This window comes from Coregonus clupeaformis, unplaced genomic scaffold, assembly GCF_020615455.1.
Source record: "Coregonus clupeaformis isolate EN_2021a unplaced genomic scaffold, ASM2061545v1 scaf0097, whole genome shotgun sequence".
Classification (NCBI taxonomy): domain Eukaryota; kingdom Metazoa; phylum Chordata; class Actinopteri; order Salmoniformes; family Salmonidae; genus Coregonus; species Coregonus clupeaformis.
The window spans coordinates 450001-471619 of record NW_025533552.1 but is presented as its reverse complement, the minus strand read 5'-3'; the positions used below and the strand labels follow the sequence as shown (position 1 = coordinate 471619).

At 44.1% G+C, this 21619-nt stretch overlaps 1 protein-coding gene across 1 annotated transcript in view; it reads right to left on the bottom strand.

Moving 5' to 3' along the window:
- The window catches only part of LOC121549698 (staphylococcal nuclease domain-containing protein 1), a 282207-nt gene that overhangs the window by 229773 nt on the left and 30815 nt on the right, over positions 1-21619 (bottom strand). Inside the window, exon 11 of the mRNA XM_041861542.2 lies at positions 9702-9797. Within this exon, the coding sequence (XP_041717476.1) occupies positions 9702-9797 (96 nt within the window). The remainder of the gene's footprint in view (positions 1-9701; positions 9798-21619) is intronic.

Below are 21619 nucleotides of genomic sequence, written 5' to 3'. Positions count from 1 at the left end.
TGACAATAAAACATTGTTTTATTATGTTTATTTTTTATTTTTTATAACTACAAAATGGCTGAAGCATTTACTAATTAGCCTAAATGTTATTGTGTGTGACTGCTATTATAAGTCTTCGGAGGCCATTGCATCCATTTTCATTTTAAAGTAGACCTAACAAAATGAGTGGAAAGTTCCCCTATTACAAACCAAAACACAAGGAAAGGCTCAATTTCCACTTAATATAGAAAACTGCCTGGACTACCCAACATATTACGGTCAATAACATCGCTATAAGATGCTCTTAGTCATATTACCTCCAGCAAACACACACACTTCACAATAGAAAATAAGCATAACAACCCAATCTGATCGGCATAATGGAAATTTAATTTAGCGCAGACTTCCCGCCGAGGCTCCTCATTTTCCTATAGCGGAACACGGCTGTAAGCTTGTTTGTGCTGAGCCTCAACAAATAAAGCCATTTATTCCCCCCATAAAAAATGGTTTTGGTTCATTTGTGCTTTGTGTCATGTCTCCTCCCCGAATCTACACATCTTCTATAATGGCTCTGCATCATTGGGCAGGGGTAATGACTTTAGATGAGAGGAGAGGAGAGGAGGTGGAGAAGGAGAAGAGATGAAGGAGATGAGGATGGGGGAGAGAGAAAGAAAGGAGAAAGAGGTAGAGAAAGAGGAAATAAAGAGGACAAAAGCAGAAGAGACTGAAAAAGGACAGATTCTCAAGCAGAGCACAACAGAGAGGGAGAGAGTCTGACCCCATTAAGTAAAGTGATGATAGATTAAAAGGTTTGACAAAGCGATGGTAGATTAGAGGATCCAGCAGATTCTCCACAGACCAGTGTGCAGATCTCAAGATAGAGGAAGTCATTTAGAAGAGACCCCTAGAGGAGAGGACTGGAGGGGGATATCTGATAAGGAGGAGGAGGAGAGGAAATATGTTTGTTCCGACTGGGACCAGGGGCTCTGAGATTCGCTTAACTGTGTGGGTGTGTGTGTAGATATCCAAGTGTAGGTAGATATCAGTGTAGGTGTACAATAAGTAAAAAGCATGCTTGGTCAGACACAGGGCTGTTTTGCTGCAGAGCTCCCCACACCAACCACAGCATGAGTGGTTGAGTTTAATAGGCTGGGGCTAAATGAAGCGGGGAAAGTCGAATATATATTTTATGGATTAAAAACTGAGCCTCGGCTCTGCTCAAACACACAGCTGTAATTCCACCGTCTTAAAGCCCCGGGTGGAGAGGGAGAGAGACATGACTTCATCGCAGTGTTGATGTGCTCAGATGCCCTGGTGTTGTTAACACGACAGTAAAAGCAGCTGGCTATCATTTAGAGAAGTGGGGCATGATGATGCTGAAGAACAAGAAGAAACCTTTGCTAGTGGAGTGAACTGCAAACTCCACACAACGTCCCATCTGGGATCTGGACCTGGGGACCTAGTGACTCCTGTCAAATGACCAGGCATGTATACAGACAAAAAAAGAAAAAACACACACACACACACGTGTGCATACCGCTATACACACACACACAGACAAATATACACATCCCGACTGCTCCCACTATAGTCAAACTGGCAACACAAGACATCAAACGCCACGGCGTCTCTCACTTTACATTCCCACACACGTTATGTAAAAAAAACTCTTGCATCCGCAGCACTACACTCGCGCAGCATAACAGGAGCCACTTTGAGCGGGCCGGGATTATCCGAATGTGCTCTCCCCTGATAAGTGGATTAATGCAACATTTTCATTGGACTTTTTCTGCTGAGGCTGAGACCCGCCGCATTGAAAAGAGGAGCCTCACTACTTATAAAGTTAGCCAAATCTAGCTTTGGATTATGTCACCAAGCGAAACAGCTATTTCAATAGGGGGAAGAGTAGAGAGAGAGTGTGAGAGAGAGCGGGAGAGACGGAGAGAGAAAGAGACGGAAATAGAGCGGGAGGAAAGCACTTCTCTGCAGATTTACCTTAATTACCCGACAAGAGTAAACGTCTCAGGCTTGCTGGCGTCTCGGTCAGTGCGGAGAGGGTGTAAAGGAAGAGAAACGACCTGAAATGGACTCCGGTCCAGTCTAACCACCTGAGGCCTGGGTACAGCACTTCAGAGCCCGTATTCACAGAGGCTCATAGTAGGAGCGCTGATATAGGTATTTTTAAATTCATTACCAATCAAATGATATGGATCTGATCCTAGATCAGCACTCCTAGTAATCTTGTGAATAGGAACCTGAAGTCTATGGCCTGAGATTGTACACTGACTGACTGTATCCATCAACGCTCTTGATTTCCTTTCACCGGCGTGTGTGGGGGTGTTAAAGGTCAAATAACACTGACACTATTGAAAAAAAAAATATGATAACTGGGATTCATAACAAATGTTATTCTCAAGCATCAAGAGAATGTTTGAATTGAGATGCAGTCTGGTTAAATTCTCTCTTGAAATTGACATTCTTATATGTAGAAAAATAATATTTTTATGACTTATCCCTGAAACTTGGTTACTAAAATGTATTGAAATAAGTTTTATTGTAGCACAGAAACATTAACAACAGGAGGGTATTTTCCTCCACTACTTGTGCAAGTCAAAGAATAACCAACTACCTCCATCACACATTAACAGCTCTTCACTGATGCTCTGACAGCCATTTGATACGGACACACTCTCTGATAAAATAAACCCTTTGAATATGAATATTGGACACGCTTCATAAAAGATCAAAAGAATCTCTGCCATCTTGATAGAGATGTAGACAAAGGGAGATAATATTAATTTTTTACATCTCTTAAAGCAGAGCACTTTGAGGCTTCCTCTGGATGTGTGCCAACTTACTAAACGGACACTTTGATTGATTGATTGGTTGAGCTTATTGTATTTCAGTGTTGTACGCCCTTTATGCTTAGGTTGATGACAATAGGGTTCTGTGTGGAAAAGTGGGTTCAATCCATTGGTGGACTATATGATACAACATTTCACCCATCATGTAAAACACTCTTTAGGACCACTCGGGACTGAAGAGGGGCACATCTGATGCGGGATGCCCGGAGGGTGAACCCAATTTGGGGATGGCAGCACTCCTTGCACGCAGTCCCACCGGATTTCAAGGGAGCGAGGATACGTTGTTAAACTAATATAGTCGGCCGTGCTGTGTGAGGCGAGGGCTGAGCGCGGGCGGCTCGGAGCTGGGGCTTTCGGGCGTACTGTGCCCTCCCGAGCATCAGACGTGTCTGAAAATACCGCAGAGTACCACCATGTCAAGTCCCAATTACCTCGCTGATGAAGTAAAGTGATGGTGTCTGTGGTGTCAAGCGGAGCAGAGCTAAGAGCGCTAAAAGAAGCCACCGCAGGTTCTCAAATGACGCTACACTGTGTACCCTGGCACAAAGGCTTTAGTACTACATTTACATGTTAGTCATTTAGCAGACGCTCTTATCCAGAGCAACTTACAGAAGCAATTAGTGTTAAGTGCCTTGCTCAAGTCGGCTCGGGATTCGAACCAGCGATATTTTGGTTACTGGCCCAATGCTCTTAACCACTAGGCTACCTGCCGCCTACTGTCCTGTCAAATCTCTTCTGTCCTTCCTTGTGTTTGCTGATGAAGTAAAATGATGGTGTCTGTATAGCAGGACACAAAAGCTTTGGTAGGACTGTCAAATCTGCTCGTTCGGTGGTTTAGCTTCAACACTGACTGAGTGAACTGGGTTCACTGACATTTCCCTTTTCTGCAGTCAACACGGGATCAAAACAGAAGCAAAATAGGCCTTTTCGTTCCATGTACGTATTGGTACATTCGCCCAATAACTGGTCTTGCGCCACTGTACCCTTACATCAATACAACAACACTTGTGGCTAATCAGCTCTGATCCTTCCTTGTCGTGCCTTCTAATTCTGGTTGCCATGGAGGCCGAGGGCAGTGTACCTACCTTCAAGGTAATAATAGTTTGGGTATCAACATTTATCTGGGAATCGGCAGAATAAAACATGTATATTCTCAGCCGAGCCGTGTCTTAGCAACAACACAGGCTATTAAAGAACGGGACGAAACTAGTGATCAGGGTTTCAAATACTTAATATGTGTTGCCTGTTTGAGATGGGGTGGCTCAATAAACCAATAGAAAACACTGTTTGTATGTGTTGCAAAATCTTTTAGTTCTGACTTGATGATATTGTACAGTTTTCCTTTTGTAACCTTAAATTGTGAATACAAATCAAATAAAAAGAATGGGGGAATGTTTTGGTCTCATGCTGTATGGATACAGGGAACAGTGAACTGAAGCTTCAAAGGGAATAGGTACAAACGGGGGAGGACCTTGCCTTCTACATATTACATTTACATTTACATCATTTAGCAGACGCTCTTATCCAGAGCGACTTACAAATTGGTGCATTCTAAAGGAATATACTGCAATGGATGACCACAGTGCCATACTTTTATATTTTATATTGACTGAATGGAGGGGTGGAGGAATCTAATCAAGGAGGAGGGGCAAAGAAGAACAAGAGGATAAATAACAGACAATGTTGGGTTCAAATACCATTTGAAATCATTTGACAAACACAGTGCACAAAACGTTAGGAACGCCTTCCTAATACTGAGTTGCGAACCCCTTTTGCCCTCAGAACAGCCTCAATTCATCGGGGCATGGACTCTACAAGGTTTCGAAAGCGTTCCACAGGGATGCTGGCCCATGTTGACTCCAATGCTTCCCACAGTTGTGTCAAGTTGGCTGGATGTCCTTTGGGTGGTGGAGCACTCTTGATACACATGGGAAACTGTTGCGTGTGAAAAACACTGCAGCGTTGCAGTTCTTGACACAAACCGGTGCACCTGGCACCTACTACCATACCCCGTTCAAAGGAACTTAAATATTTTGTCTTGCCCATTCACCCTCTGAATGGCACACACACACAATCCATGTCTCAATTGTCTCAAGGCTTAACAATCCTTATTTAACCAGTCTCCTCCCCTTCATCTACACTGATTGAAGTGGATTTAACAAGCGACATCAATAAGGGACCATAGCTTTCACCTGGTCAGTCTACGTCAAGAGCAGGTGATCCTAATGTTTTGTACACTCAGTGTACATTAGCTGGGGTTGATTGAGCATGCCTGTTACAATGGAACCAATAGAATAGTGGCAAAAGTTACAGCTCCCGCCAAACTTGCACTCCATGCAAGGCTAAAGCAATCGCTGAAAGTATTTGAAAAATGTCAAATAGTGTTTGAATCCATGTCTGGTTGGTGTCTCATGCAGATGACATATTCCATTTGAGATATAGACCTAGTTGATGTGAGGATTTTAGAGTCAGATGCATTGATAACTGTAAATATGTCTACTAATTCTGATGCCGCTGTGCATCTACGTTTTAATCTCGCCCTAATCTAAACAACAACAAGGCCGGGGTGATTAATAGTGTGTTTAAAGCAGAAACAAATCATACTGCCACAGGTGGATCAACTTGGCTGACTACATCTCTACCTTCCATGCCCTATAAAACGAGGCGCTGGAGTGGAAAACCTGCAAAATACCCCAAACACACACAAGCACACACGCTCAAACACGCTCTCACACACTCATTTAAAACACACCATGAACAGCCGCACACACAACCATAAAATCGTTTGTAAACACACACAGAAGCACATACACCCACAAACTCTCTCCCTCCCTCACACACACACCCCACCAATCAAGCTCTCGCTCCAGGCACAGGAATGTTCGAGTTGTTTTCTAACACACCCAGGAGTACAACTTCTCTCCGTAAACCACAGCACCATTAGAATGCTGCTCCAAGACTGTCAATGCGCTGGACATTTATAGTGGAGGAAACAGACACATTGGAGGGCCTGAATGCAGAAGAAAAAGTGTGTGTGATTTTATTCCTACGCCGTATCCAACTCGCTTGCGCGTCATTATGCATGCGCATAAACACTTAACAGCGGCACGTGTGCTATCGTTTAATCACGCGATAAAACCTGGCGTCGTAAAATCACACACACAGTTACGTTTTAATGGGGCCAAACATGATGAACATGCAATTTTCATAAAATCCTACATTCCCAACACAGGATGAATTCTCTTTTGACACCCTCATTACATGGCTAGATATGGGCTGTTATGACCCGTGTTGTATGACGAGACAACACACACACTAGGAGTGGAACGCTTCTCCAAACCCAAGGTTCGGTATGTATTGCAGTTTTGGGGTCACGGTTCGGTTTCTGTACAGCGGGTACATTAAATGCCAACAGTTACTGTTGTTCATTTTGTTTTATTTAATACAAAATAGTTGGTGTTCCTGACTCCATATATGACCATGAGTCATACAGTGAGGGAAAAAAGTATTTGATCCCCTGCTGATTTTGTACGTTTGCCCACTGACAAAGACATGATCAGTCTATACATTTAATGGTAGGTGTATTTGAACAGTGAGAGAGAATAACAACAACAAAATCCAGAAAAACACATGTCAAAAATGTTATAAATGTATTTGCATTTTAATGAGGGAAATAAGTATTTGACCCCTCTGCAAAACATGACTTAGTACTTGGTGGCAAAACCCTTGTTGGCAATCACAGAGGTCAGACGTTTCTTGTAGTTGGCCACCAGGTTTGCACACATCTCAGGAGGGATTTTGTCCCACTCCTCTTTGCAGATCTTCTCTAAGTCATTAAGGTTTCGAGGCTGACGTTTGGAAACTTGAACCTTCAACTCCCTCCACAGATTTTCTATGGGATTAAGGTCTGGAGACTGGCTAGGCCACTCCAGGACCTTAATGTGCTTCTTCTTGAGCCACTCCTTTGTTGCCTTGGCCGTGTGTTTTGGGTCATTGTCATGCTGGAATACCCATCCACGACCCATTTTCAATGCCCTGGCTGAGGGAAGGAGGTTCTCACCCAAGATTTGATGGTAGATGGCCCTGTCCATCGTCCCTTTGATGTGGTGAAGTTGTCCTGTCCCCTTAGCAGAAAAACACCCCCAAAGCATAATGTTTCCACCTCCATGTTTGACAGTGGGGATGGTGTTCTTGGGGTCATAGGCAGCATTCCTCCTCCTCAAACACGGTTCCTCCTCCTCTGAATCATTCAGATGTTCATTGGAAAACTTCAGACGGGCCTGTATATGTGCTTTCTTGAGCAGGGGGACCTTTCGGGTGCTGCAGGATTTCAGTCCTTCACGGCGTTGTGTGTTACCAATTGTTTTCTTGGTGACTATGGTCCCAGCTCCACGAGGTGAGATCTTGCATGGAGCCCCAGGCCGAGGGAGATTGACAGTTCTTTTGTGTTTCTTCCATTTGCGAATAATCGCACCAACTGTTGTCACCTTCTCACCAAGCTGCTTGGCGATGGTCTTGTAGCCCATTCCAGCCTTGTGTAGGTCTACAATCTTGTCCCTGACATCTTTGGAGAGCTCTTTGGTGGAGAGTTTGGAATCTGATTGATTGATTGCTTCTGTGGACAGGTGTCTTTTATACAGGTAACAAACTGAGATTAGGAGCACTCCCTTTAAGAGTGTGCTCCTAATCTCAGCTCGTTACCTGTATAAAAGACACCTGGGAGCCAGAAATCTTTCTGATTGAGAGAGGGTCAAATACTTATTTCCCTCATTAAAATGCAAATCAATTTATAACATTGTTGACATGCATTTTTCTTTTTTTTCTTTTTTGTTATTCTGTCTCTCACTGTTCCTATAAACCTACCATTAAAATTATAGACTGATCATTTCTTTGTCAGTGGGCAAACGTACAAAATCAGCAGGGGATCATTTTTTTCCCCTCACTGTATAATGCTCGATGAGAGCACCATCAGCAATATAAATGAATGAAAACACACGATTACTCATCAACAACACTAGAATAAAGTGCAATATGCGTGCGAAATCAATATGTGAACATGGCTCAGACATTGTATAGGCCAATGCTATAATGTTTTCTTACAAAGAAAAATATGCACACTTGTGTGACTCCTATAAAGGGGCGTGTAATTTCCATCTGTAGGAAGCACAACACAGAAGAACTTCGGCTTCAGCTTGCTTATATACACCAGTTTGCTTGAGGGTGAAGTTCGTAATGTGTCGGGAGCACTTTCACGAGGTGCTGAAACCCGAAATTCTTCTCAACCACAGAGAATGAGCACATATCCACGGCTTTAAACATACCTATCGCTCTTGTAATTACTTTTGCCTGGTCAGAATCAGCTGCGAAGGGCTGTTTGAATGCAGAGGGGAGACGATGTGTTGTTTTTTTGCTCCGGTGGTAGGAATACTGGGGTGATGTCGGCGTAAATGTGTCAACATGTTTCATGTTTGAGGTGTTGGCAGCTGCATAGGCTATTCTCGTTGAGCAGTGGCGACATACTCTCTCTGTCCATCGCCGTTGTATTCTACTGGGAAGCCAAAATATTCCCAAACTGGAGATTAACCGATGATGGAGAATCCTTCTGGTTTATCGACCACACCACTCGCCTTCCTACAGAACTAGTTCCCGGCTGCGCCTCACAAAAGGACAGTATGAAATGTGGAAATTAAGATTCAAATTTTGATTACAATGCGTGCATAGGCTCTAGTTGTTTAACGGAATAGACAGATTTTTTTTAAACTCAGATTTACTCAAGAGGCATACAACGTAGCCTATAGGCGCAGTGTTTTTAAAAACAGTTAATTTTTTTATGTATTTTGGGTTCACAGTGCGGACAGAACCGAGGTCCCAGTACCAAACGGTTCGGTACGAATACATGTACCGTTACACCCATACCACACACAGAACGAATCATACTGAGAGAATTATTTCAGCTCACTCCGTTAAACCACGTTGAGGTGGGTCATTTAACTGTGTTTTTGCACTTAGACAGTATGTAAGAACTTCTGACTTAATTCAGTCTTTGCAAATCACAAATATCACGCCGCCATCATTATTGTCGCTTCACTCTACACTAGCTTCGAGGGAGAATATAGAATATTGAGTCATTAAAAAATCATTAACATTTATGATTAAAATGAATATGAGTGGGGTGACGAGTTTCCAAACTCTTATTGAATACTAAACTCTCATGGCCCCTTGCTCAGTGTTGTGAAAAGCCCATAGGATTGTGTCTGCCTGCGTGAGTGTTTTGCAGTCTCTCTTTAGCTTAGTACTTCAGGCCCTGCTGTGAAGACCATGTCAACTACATTGGCCCAGCATGTATGGGCCCAACAAACCAGTACTGTGAGATGTAAGGCCCAGATCTGGAGCAAACAGATTGAATCTCCTGATTAAAATCAAATGGTCAGTCAATGTATGCGGTAGGAGTGGAGGGACTAATCGGATGTCACATGACATGAAGCAAACAAGGTAAAATAGCATAGCAGGTGATGTATTACAGGTGTGTGTGTTTCAAGACAACAGTGCAAGAAATAAAAAGGATGATCTACACCATTGGTAACCAACCAGGGGTACTAGACCCCTGAGGGTACTTGGTCTATCGACAGGGGGTACTTGAGAAGACTCATGAGATCATAGCCTTACTGGTAAAACGCACATGACGGGGTACTTCAGGGGTACTCCGGGCAGAGAAAAATTCAGTTGGTGGCACAGTAACCGAAAAAGGTTGCGAACCACTGATCTAGACTACACTAGATCTTCAGTGAGAACCGCTGGAGCAGATCTAGTCAACTACAGCTCTACGTGAGTGGGATGTTGTAGGCGTGGTTCTCTTACCTTCTTGCCAATGATCTTCTTCCTCATGAACTCGCGGGCCTCAAACATGTAGGGGATGTCGTAGATGGGACGGAAACGCTTGTCTTTGTTCTTCTCCTGCAGAGAGAGAGAGAGAGAGAGATAGACAGCGAGAGAGACAGGATGAGAAAGAGAGAAGGGGAAATCAGAGGAGGACAGAAAGAGAGAAAAAGTTATTAAAACGCATTCAAACACTGACTTCCTTCCATCCATCCTTCTCATCCATTAAAGCCTTCTTGTTTCTCTGCAGATGTGGCCTCGGCTTCCCCTTCCTCCCTTCCCCACTATTTTGAATCCCCACTGCACTGAAAGCTGCTGGGCTGTTGGTTACAGTTCCCACTCAGGAGTTCTGTCAACGGGGAGATGTGATGAGGAGTGGTGCCATTGTTCCATCTCGCTCATTAACACTCCGGCATGAAAGACAGCATCACACACACACACAAACACGTGCAAATACACACATGGGAGGAACAGAACATAAATAGAACAATTTGCATTTTCAAAGGAGTGATTCTTTTTTCCCATCCTTCAGTATCAGGGACAGACACAGGCGCAGCAACAATTACAGTGAATGACAAACACACCCACACAAAGAAATGACACACGCACAAATGCAAAAACAATAAGGCTATGGATTACAATAGTTCTGTGTTTACCGCCCATGCCCCTCCTCCATTCTATGAAGACCATTATCTCTCCCCACACACACGGCGCTCGCCCTTTCCTCTCCTCCTTTGGGACGTTCTATTCTTTCTTGTGTCGGGGCTGACATGTGCGCTGTGCAGCTGGGCATATGGAAAGTTCTGGAGAAGAGGCAACAGGGGGCAGTGTGTTTGTGTGTGTCTCACAGGAGCACGGGCCTCGGGGGGGGGGGGGAGCCCACCCCTCAGTTCATAGAAAGAGAAACCAACGTTACAACAAAACAGCAGGCACACCCACGCTCCATTTCTATTGGAATAGATTCCCTCTGAACGTACTTACCTACGCTAGCTAAGTGCCCTTAGTGAACACCGTTCAAAAATAGTTGACCTGACTTCACAGGAGGGGCTCCAGCCACAGCAGAATTCACAATCTTAACCACTTAATGTGGTTTCCGTTAACCTTAGCCAAAGTGTAATGATGTTTGGGTCGATTAGCTTCCCCCCTGTTATTTTCCTCTCCATCTCCCTCTCTTTTCTCCCTCTCGCTCTCTCTCCCGCAGCTCAGTGAAGCGCAGTGCTTTTGAGAGGTAAGCTAATCAATCTCACACCTGGCCAATGGAACTCCCCTCCTGCTGATTCCCAGAGCCACTGTCCTCCATTTTGTTTCCCCAAGGGCTTATCACAAAGGCCTTTCATTGAAGCTCAGTTACCTTGGGATGAGGGGTCTTTGGTATACTGCCTCGGGAGAAGAGTCCACCATTTTGTGTCTGAAGAGGCTTATCACAAGGCCTTTCAATCAAACCCAGTTAACTTGGAATGAGGGCTTTTACTATACTGCCTAGGGACTGAATCCACCATTTTGTATCTAAGGAGGTTTACCATGTGGCCTTCACCTCAGGGCACAGTTACATGGGTGTTAATAGGCTTTCACTGAGCTGACTCTCCGAAACTCCTCCATTTTGTGTCTGCCAAGGCCTATTATGAGCCCATGGTACCATGCCCAGATACAACTACACTTGGTCAAGACTACTCTCACTATTTCACCTCGCAGAAAGACACTCAAACATTTGTTAATGAGGTGTTTCGCTCAAGAAAGGATCCAAGTCAGGAGGGGCAAATACCTAAATGTCAGCTGTACTGTATTGTGCCAATTAGAGAGAGCGAGGGAGAGAGAGAGAGACAGAGAGAGAGAGAGAGAGACAGAGAGACAGAGAGAAAGAGAGAGAGAGAGAATACAGACCTATTGTCTCCCCTGTTCTACAGAAGAGTGTGAAACCCCTCAGGAGGGAACAAGGGATGGAGAGAGAGAGAGAGAGAGAGAGAGACAGCAGTGGGGAAAATAGAGAAAAATGAAGTGAAAGACTGACAGATAGCGAGGCAGACAGAGACTTGGGGAGGAAGATGAGGAAAAACTGTTAGGAAGAGAGAGCGGAAGAGGACAGCCTCTATCCATCTAAATCTCAAACTATAAATATCTGTGTAGAGATTACATCCCCTAGAGCAGACACATCGAGCCCATGTGACCAAAGGACGCATCTAATGTCACCTTGTGTGAGGACACAGCGTCCCAGTAACCATGGCAATGGAACACAAAAAGACAAGCGGTTGGAAGCGAGAGATTGAGAGATAGAAGGAAAAGGCCCCAAATCACTTTTAAAAACGAGGGACATAAAATGATTCCACAACGCCCGGGAATCGATAGGCGGCATCGATCCGCAGGAACCACACAATATTTTACCCTGCGGCGGGTCTAATATACTTTGTATGACTCGAGCTACTGAGCCTTCATATAAACTGGCCATATAAACTAATATACTGTTCTACTGTCAACAATTGGTGATGACTAACGTCAGCCTCATCCTGCTTCCATCTTTTACAGCGCATGATAGAAAATGTCTATTTACACAACAGCTCAAAACGCTGCTCTGCCTATTTCACAGTCCTGTAGGCCCACTGATGTTCATGGAAGGTAGCGTGTCTGTACAATACACACTCAAGCTCACTCTTAAGGCCTTAAAGGATGGCATCGATCTGTGATAAATGACGCAGAGCAGAGAAACAGGGGATGTGTTCTAATACCCATTTAAGGCGTCATTCCCTTCATTAACAGTGACAATATTGAAAGTAGACAAGGATAGGAAGCCATTTCAGAGGATTGATACACAGTTGGATATATAACCGTACTGATACTGTAAATTCAACAAATTCCATGGTTTTCCCTAAATCCTGGTTGGAGGATTCCTGGAATCAGGAGGGAATAAGAAGGAACTCCAACCATGAAAAAATCCAACCACGACTTCTGGAAAACCAGGGAATTTATTGAAAAAGTTCCCGTAATTTTGCAGCCCTAAACAGGAGTTGTCCATAATTCACTGACTCAACACAAAGGTGAAATCATATAGAATGGGCTAGCTAGCCAAACTCTGCCAACGCGAAAGTCTCAGAGTCAGGTCCCCGTCCTTTCCCCCATCATTATATCCAATGCTAGAACTGAAGTGACCCTAATATCAACATTATTCCTCACTCGCCCCTCTGGGCCATATATTCTATTTGGGGTAAATTCCTTTCATTCTAAATGACCCCTGGTTGTGACTAAATGTATGACTAGCACAAACACATGACGCTGGCTTGTAAAGAACTGTGTAGCTGTAGGGGATTGAAAACAACAAGTGGAGAGGGGTCGCGACCTACTGACCCAGAGGACGGAGGTCGTGTGGTGTGGAATGTGCTGGTAGGGGGGAGGAGTGTAGGTGTGGGGGATTGGGGATGGATGTGTGTGTGTGTGTGTGTGTGTGTGTGTGTGCGTGTGTGTACAGTGCCTTGTAAAAGTATTCAGATCCCTTGGATTTCTTCACATTTTATTGGGTTTGTAAGTGGGATTCAAATTGATTTAACTGTCATTTTGTCAACAATGACACAAAATACTCTGTCAAAGAGGAATATACAGTGGGGAGAACAAGTATTTCATACACTGCCGATTTTGCAGGTTTTCCTACTTACAAAGCATGTAGAGGTCTGTAATTTTTATCGTAGGTACACTTCAACTGTGAGAGACGGAATCTAAAACAAAACTCCAGAAAATCACATTGTATGATTTTTAAGTAATTAATTTACATTTTATTGCATGACATAAGTATTTCATCACCTACCAACCAGTAAGAATTCCAGCTCTCACAGACCTGTTAGTTTTTCTTTAAGAAGCCCTCCTGTTCTCCACTCATTACCTGTATTAACTGCACCTGTTTGAACACGTTACCTGTATAAAAGACACCTGTCCACACACTCAATCAAACAGATGCCAACCTCTCCACAATCATGGATAAAATTGTAGACCTGCACAAGGCTGGGATGGGCTACAGGACAATAGGCAAGCAGCTTGGTGAGAAGGCAACAACTGTTGGCGCAATTATTAGAAAATGGAAGAAGTTCAAGATGACGGTCAATCACCCTCGGTCTGGGGCTCCATGCAAGATCTCACCTCATGGGGCATCAATGATCATGAGGAAGGTGAGGGATCAGCCCAGAACTACACGGCAGGACCTGGTCAATGACCTGAAGAGAGCTGGGACCACAGTCTCAAAGAAAACCATTAGTAACACACTACGCCGTCATGGATTAAAATACGCAGCGCACGCAAGGTCCCCCTGCTCAAGCCAGCGCATGTCCAGGCCCGTCTGAAGTTTGCCAATGACCATCTGGATGATCCAGAGGAGGAATGGGAGAAGGTCATGTGGTCTGATGAGACAAAAATAGAGCTTTTTGGTCTAAACTCCACTCGCCGTGTTTGGAGGAAGAAGGATGAGTACAACCCCAAGATCACCATCCCAACCGTGAAGCATGGAGGTGGAAACATCTTTCTTTGGGGATGCTTTTCTGCAAAGGGGACAGGACGACTGCACCGTATTGAGGGGAGGATGGATGGGGCCATGTATCGCGAGATCTTGGCCAACAACCTCCTTCCCTCAGTAAGAGCATTGAAGATGGGTCGTGGCTGGGTCTTCCAGCATGACAACGAACCGAAACACACAGCCAGGGCAACTAAGGAGTGGCTCCGTAAGAAGCATCTCAAGGTCCTGGAGTGGCCTAGCCAGTCTCCAGACCTGAACCCAATAGAACATCTTTGGAGGGAGCTGAAAGTCCGTATTGCCCAGCGACAGCCCCGAAACCTGAAGGATCTGGAGAAGGTCTGTATGGAGGAGTGGGCCAAAATCCGTGCTGCAGTGTGTGCAAACCTGGTCAAGACCTACAGGAAACGTATGATCTCTGTAATTGCAAACAAAGGTTTCTGTACCAAATATTAAGTTCTGCTTTTCTGATGTATCAAATACTTATGTCATGCAATAAAATGCAAATTAATTACTTAAAAATCATACAATGTGATTTTCTGGATTTTTGTTTTAGATTCCGTCTCTCACAGTTGAAGTGTAACTATGATAAAAATTACAGACCTCTACATGCTTTGTAAGTAGGAAAACCTGTAAATTTGGCAGTGTATCAAATACTTGTTCTCCCCACTGTATATATATATATTTTTTATTTTATTTTTTTTTTATTATTAATAAAAAATTAATAACTAAAATAGTCGTTGCATAAGTATTCAGCTTCCTGCGTCAATACATGTTAGAAAGATATTTGGCATCGCTTACAGCTGTAAGTCTTCTTGGGTAAGTCTCTAGCTCTGTCAAGCTCTGTCAAGATGTTGGGGATCATGGCTAGACAGTAATTGTCAAGTCCTGCCATAGATTTTCAAGCAGATTTAAGTCAAAACTGTAACTTGGCCACTCAGGAACATTCACTGTCTTCTTGGAAAGCAATTCCACTGTAGATTTGGCCTTGTGTTGTAGGTTATTGTCCTGCTGAAAGGTGAATTCCTCTCCCAGTCTCTGGTGTAAAGCAGACTGAAGCATGGACTTTGCCTGTGCTTAGCTCCATTCAGTTTATTTTTATCCTGAAAAACTCCCGTATTTGCCAATGTCAAGCATACCCATACCTTGATGCAGCCACCACCATGCTTGAAAATAAGGAGGCAGTTACTCAGTGAAGTGTTGGATTTGCCCCAAACATAACGCTTTGCATTTAGGCCAAAAAGGATATTCCATTGCAGTATTACTTTAGTGCCTTGTTGCATACAAGAGTCATGTTTTGGAATATTCGGTATTTTTATATTATTCTTTTCACTCCGTCATTTAGATCATTATTAATATTGATCCATCCTCAGTTTTCTCCCATCACAGATATTGAACTTTATAGCCATTTCAAAATCACCAACGGCTTCATGGTAACATCCCTGAGCAGTTTCCTTCCCGACCTGCAGCTCAGTTCAGAAGGAAGACTGCATCTTTGATGTGTCTGAGTGGTTTAATACATCATCCACAGCATATGCTTAGAGACATTCAATGTCTGATTTGTTATGGTTACCCATCTACCAATCACTGCCCTTCATTTATGAGGCTTTCGAAAAGCTTCCTTGTTCTTTGTATTTTAATCTGTGCTTGAAATTCAATACTTGACTGAGGGACCTTACAGATGTATGTATGGGGGACAGAGGAAGGGTTAGTCATTTAAAACTCATGTCAACCCCTATTATTTCACACAGCCCATATAACTTGATTTGTTAAGCCAAATTGTACTCCTATACTAATGTAGCCTTACCTAAACAAAGGGGCTGAATATTTATGCAACAACTATATTTTTGTTTCAAACTTTTTATTGATATTATCAAAAAAAATGAATAAACAGTATTTCAAAAAAATATATCAATTTGAATCCCACTTTGTAACACAAAATGTGAAGAAATCCAAGGGGTCTGAATACTTTTGCAAGGCACTGTATGTGCTGTGCGTGGAGTGCGTTTTTGTGTGTGCAGACTCCACAGTGTGTATGGTGTGTATGTGCGCTAGCTAGTCTGTAGAGAGAGAGCGAACATTGAAGATGGAACTGTACATTGGGGGCCTTTGCATTTAAGACTGCATGCGTAATGACCTCCCTAAATAAATGAGCATTAAACAGTTGTAGAGTGGGATGGAGGGAAAGAGAGGAGAGGAGTACACACTGCCTGAAGCTAGAACAAAGGCATACATGGCGCTAGCTCAAAAACATAAACACACCCCAGCCATTTGTCAACAACCACTGTGCTTGTGCACACACACTTTGCCTGATTACCCTGGGTGCCTTCTTAACCCTAGCTCTATGAAACACAAACAAACTAGCACATCCCTCAATCTTTCACTTCAGCTAACATGCATTATACTACTTTCATATGCAGTCAGCCTAGTCTGAGTGCCAGTCTCTTTAGCGAACATTACACTCCTTGTCATTGCCAAAGAGACTGGCCTTTCGGCAATATCAACGTTCGATAATGCTGGATTTACAGCGAAGTTGGTCATTGGTTGTTGGAATTAAGATTAATATTTTCCATGACAACATGTGGACTCTCAAAAATAGAATTAAAATTTATAACAAAGTCTAAAACATTTAGCTGTTAGCTTGGCAAGTTGTATTTTGAGATGTTTTGTGGTTGAAATTGCAGTATGTATATAGTTTGAGAATTTAGACGTGAGCTAGCAACTTTTGACAGACTGTTTTCGTCTTGACAAACACAAATTGGTTGCTTAGCAACCATGTTCTGTAGAGAAAAAAGTAATATAGTTCCAATATTTACATAATCTTTGTGATTGGGGGATAGCTGTGAGGGTGATAGAATCAGTATCAACTCCTCAAACTCATTAATGATAGAATGTTTATATTTGAAGATCTCTTTGGCACATGACATGGAGTACAGGGAGTGGACTAGCTAAAGAGACTGGTACCCAGGCTACAGTCAGCCATCTTCCAAACACAGACAGACTTTTACTATAACATCCCCATCCTCCACAATCTTCAACGACACACACATTTAAAATAAAAACATCAGAGTACTCCTTTTTCTGGAATAGTCATCATGTGAAGTATCCTGGGATAATATGTTTTTATTTATTCAAGTCAAAGCAGCTTTTCCCCTTTCTCTTGGGTCTGGGTGCGTTTTCCTTACTACCGCGTCACACAATGCTACGCAAGTTGTCTCATTGACGTAGCTAGCTAACACACTCTCCGCTAACTCCACTGTCAGTCTCACTGAGGACAAACAACATCTTCTCTCCTTTGCCTACTCTATCGTAGGCTATGACATATGAGCTGCTGGGTTGTGCGTGGGCCAAAAACTTTCAGCCAATCGCAGGCGAGGAGGGCGGGGTCTAGCCAGCGTAGTGGAAGTGTCAAACAGCCAATGGGGTGTGAGATGAGTCACGGGGGCCGCGCAGTGAGACGACCCCAGACGACGGGGTCAGCGCGCCATGCTGGAGGCCACAGGCACAACAAACGAAGAGAACGCATGGAGAGACATGAGGAGGGAGGGTGGAAGAGGGGTATGAAGGCATGAGCGGTGAGGGAGTGAGATATCTGGAGAGAGAGAGAGAGGGGTGAGGGCATGAGCAGAGAAAAACAGAGAAAGAGGGGAAGAGCGATGGAATAGAACATCTTCCACTAAATATAAACACGTACACAGACTGCAAAATACCACCAGGCACTGCTCTGGCACCCCAATGGTGGAACAAGCTCCCTCACGACGCCAGGACAGCGGAGTCACTCACCACCTTCCGGAGACATTTGAAACCCCACCTCTTTAAGGAATACCTGGGATAGGATAAAGTAATCCTTCTACCCCCCCCAAACAAAAAAAAAAGAAAAGTGTAAAGTGGTTATCCCACTGGCTATAGGGTGAATGCACCAATTTGTAAGTCGCTCTGGATAAGAGCGTCTGCTAAATGACGTAAATGTGCCCTTGAGCAAGGCACTTAACCCTAATTGCTCCTGTAAGTCGCTCTGGATAAGAGCGTCTGCTAAATGACTAAAATGTAAATGTAAATGATGGCAAAATAGATGCTGCACGCAGAAGCATGACACACACATACAGTCTAGCTGTAGAGATGAGAGGAAGCTATTCTGTCCGCATAAGTATGAGACATACACACTAGCTATAGCGATGAGTCGGAACTATACATTCCACCTAAGGATGAGACACTTCCTGTGTATGTGTATGTTCCCATTACATAAAGAAGACGGTTTGTTGTCATCTCTTATGCTATACGTTAACCCCCCATTACCCAAACACACACACAGAAAGGGAGGGAGTGGGTGTAACAGTGACTCATTGAGCTGCTCTGACATCTCCCCCCTCTACTCTTGCATTTTCTCCAGACTTGTCCTGCTGCCTGCTACTGCTGCAGAGGCTGGCTGGAGAGAGAGAGAGAGGGGAAGAAAAGAGCTAACTTCAACCCTGCCTGCTCAAAATAACTCACATCTGAAAATATACCACTGCCACACCAGAGGAGAGAAGGAGAGAGGGAAGGAGACAGAGGGGAGGGATGAGAGAAGGACGAGAAAGTAAGAGGGGAAGAGTATGTGGATGAGTGAAAAAGAGAACGGAGAGAGGCCCAGAGGGGAGAGCGAGAGAGAGAGGAAGCAAAGCCTAAAAAGGGTTGGTACCCTTGACGTGAAGTCACGTTTCACTGTGGCTAGTCACAATTGGTCCCACAGCCTGTCAATCAAAGGACATGTTTTGTCCCATGGTGGGAGGAAGTCCAGGCACCCAGAGAGCAAAAGGGAGAGGGGGGGAGGGGTGCAGAAGAGTAGAGGGCTTGGCAGCGGCTGTCACAGTTCATCTGTGCACTGGTCATCGCATCTGGCCCTGGAACCTTCCCATATGGCCACACACACACACACACGACTGGCCCTGGAAACTCCCCAAAGTCCCAATTCAGCTTGGAGGGACAGGAAGGGGGTACACACACTCTTTTGCTGTGGACTTCCGGAGGTCACAGAAGGGACTGTAGCCACAAGCTGTGAGCGTGTGCGTAAGACTACTTATGAGAAGCCAATTCCAGTCTGTCTACTGACACAGGCAGCTTAGGAGAACGTGTGTGTGCGCTCCTAACAAAATCAGGCAACTGATCAGGAGTGAGATGAGCATTTAGCAGACATCTGGCAGTAAGGAAAGCAGGGCTAGCAGACATGCTGTCACCCTATATAGTGCACATATGTGGTGACATTTAGGATGTGGCCTTTCTGTCACCCCAGAAGCACATTAGACAACTGGACCAGCCACACTGCATGGTGACGACCTTCCACTTCCAACTCACAAAGACTATCTCAAGGACAAACGCTGTAGTGTGTCTGTATGCGTGTGTCCTTCCTACTCTGGGCTTTATGTAACACCAGTGTTAGCTAATAGAACACAGAGAGAGAGAGACAGAAAACCACAGAAAGAGACAGAGATGAGCGACAGAGACTGAGGAACGTACAGCAGTGAAAACACATCTTTGTCTCCATACGCTGGTCTTAACCCCTCTCCCAGCCTTCCCCAAACATAAGACCGTGCAATGGAGCACAAAGTACATGCTGTCAAAGCATCTGGTGCAGCGAGTGAGAGAGCGAGACAGAGAGCGAGACAGAGAGAGAGAGGGGGGGATAAAGAGAGAGAGTGAGAGTGAGGGATACAGAGCAAGAGAGCTACAGACAAAGAGTGAGAGAATGGAGGGGGAGGAGAAAGAAGAGATGGTGGAGGGGGGAGGAGAAAGAGAAGAGATGCAGACATGCCTGTCACAACAAAGGAAAGAGGCATACTGTACATACAGACTGGCCAATGAGGCAAGCAATGACTCTGCAAAGGATAAAGAGTGGAAAACACAGACACACAAAGAGCTACCTGAGCCCTATACGAGTTAGAGGTAACTTTGGTCAACTCTGAGTTCAACTCAGTATAACCGGTACCACAAAAGTGGTTCACCTTAAAGACAGGTAAATGTCTATCGCAACGAATCCTTCAGAACTAACCAGCTACCTCAGGGCTAACTCCATTTATCCTGAATGAAGTTTGAGCAGCAAGTTGAGGACCAATGAAATCAGATTCCCTCCCTCTTGTAAAGGTTGCATCATCATCCCCTTCATTTGAGGAAGACGACTGATTAAGTATTTTATTAACCAAATGTTTTGTGTAATTTTGGGGGGTTAAAATACCTATCACATTACACATTTATTAAAGCATTTGCTTTCCTGAGATTCTATTTTGAAATTTGCGAAAAGCAAACTGATAGACGCAACAAACCAGAGACATATAATCCATAGATGGCAGTTCCCTTTCAAGTCATGACTGGCAGCCATTGCTAGTGTACCCATGACTTTACTAGTCAAATTGCGAGGGTTAGAGGTTCCAAAACCCTTCTATGGATTATATGTCTATGGCCAAACACAAAGAAGGAGTGATAGGAGCGGGAAAAAGATATATGTGCATTGATAAGCACACCAAAGACAGCATAAGTAATCAAATAAAGACAGCCCTTCTAAAAGCCTATATTTCACCATAGCCTGCTTAATTTGAAAGATAACTTTTTCTTTCATTTTGATTTTGGCACAAATGAAAATGTGGCACTGACTCGCCCATGGATTGATGTTTCAGCATTGTCTCAATGAAGTGTCCGGCGTTTGACTAGTCATGTGCAACATGCACGCGCAGTTACAAGCCTGCTAGAGTTAGCGGCAGGCGGACGAGCAATATCCACCATCGTAGTACAGATGAAGCCTGACCTGGAATGTGAAGCTAGCTGAATCTGTCTAGCTTCACACAGTATAAGGGCGGCAGGTAGCCTAACGGTTAGAGCGCTGGGCCAGAACTGGAAGGTCGCTGGTTCGAATACCCGAGCCGACAAGGTCAGAAATCTGTCAATGTGCCCTTGTGCAAGGCACTTAACCCTAATTTGCTCCAGAGGCAATGTACTACTATGGCTGACCCTGTAGAACAACACATTTCACTGCATCTATCCGGTGTATGTGACAATACATCTTTTTTTTTTTGTCGAGAGTAGATCTAGCTTGTTTTGTAGTATACCACTCTGATCCACAACAGGAGAGAACGCACAAGAGACGGGCCAGAAAATGAGAAAGGGGCCAGAGGGAAAGAAGGAGAGTGATAAAGAGAGGGAGGAGGAGGACAAAGTATTCTCCTAATGATCTGAAACGCTAACAATAGAAAGGAGAGAGAGGGTGAGAGGAGAGAGAGAGGGGAAGATGTGACATGAACGGTAATAAAGTGAGGAGAAAGGGACAGTGTAAACCCTATAAGCCTCCAACTGCTAAACATTGTCTAGAGACAAATTCCTGTTTTCCCTTTCTGCAATAATTACACGTTAAAATAACAATAGAAATCCCAATGATGGATCTTAAGTC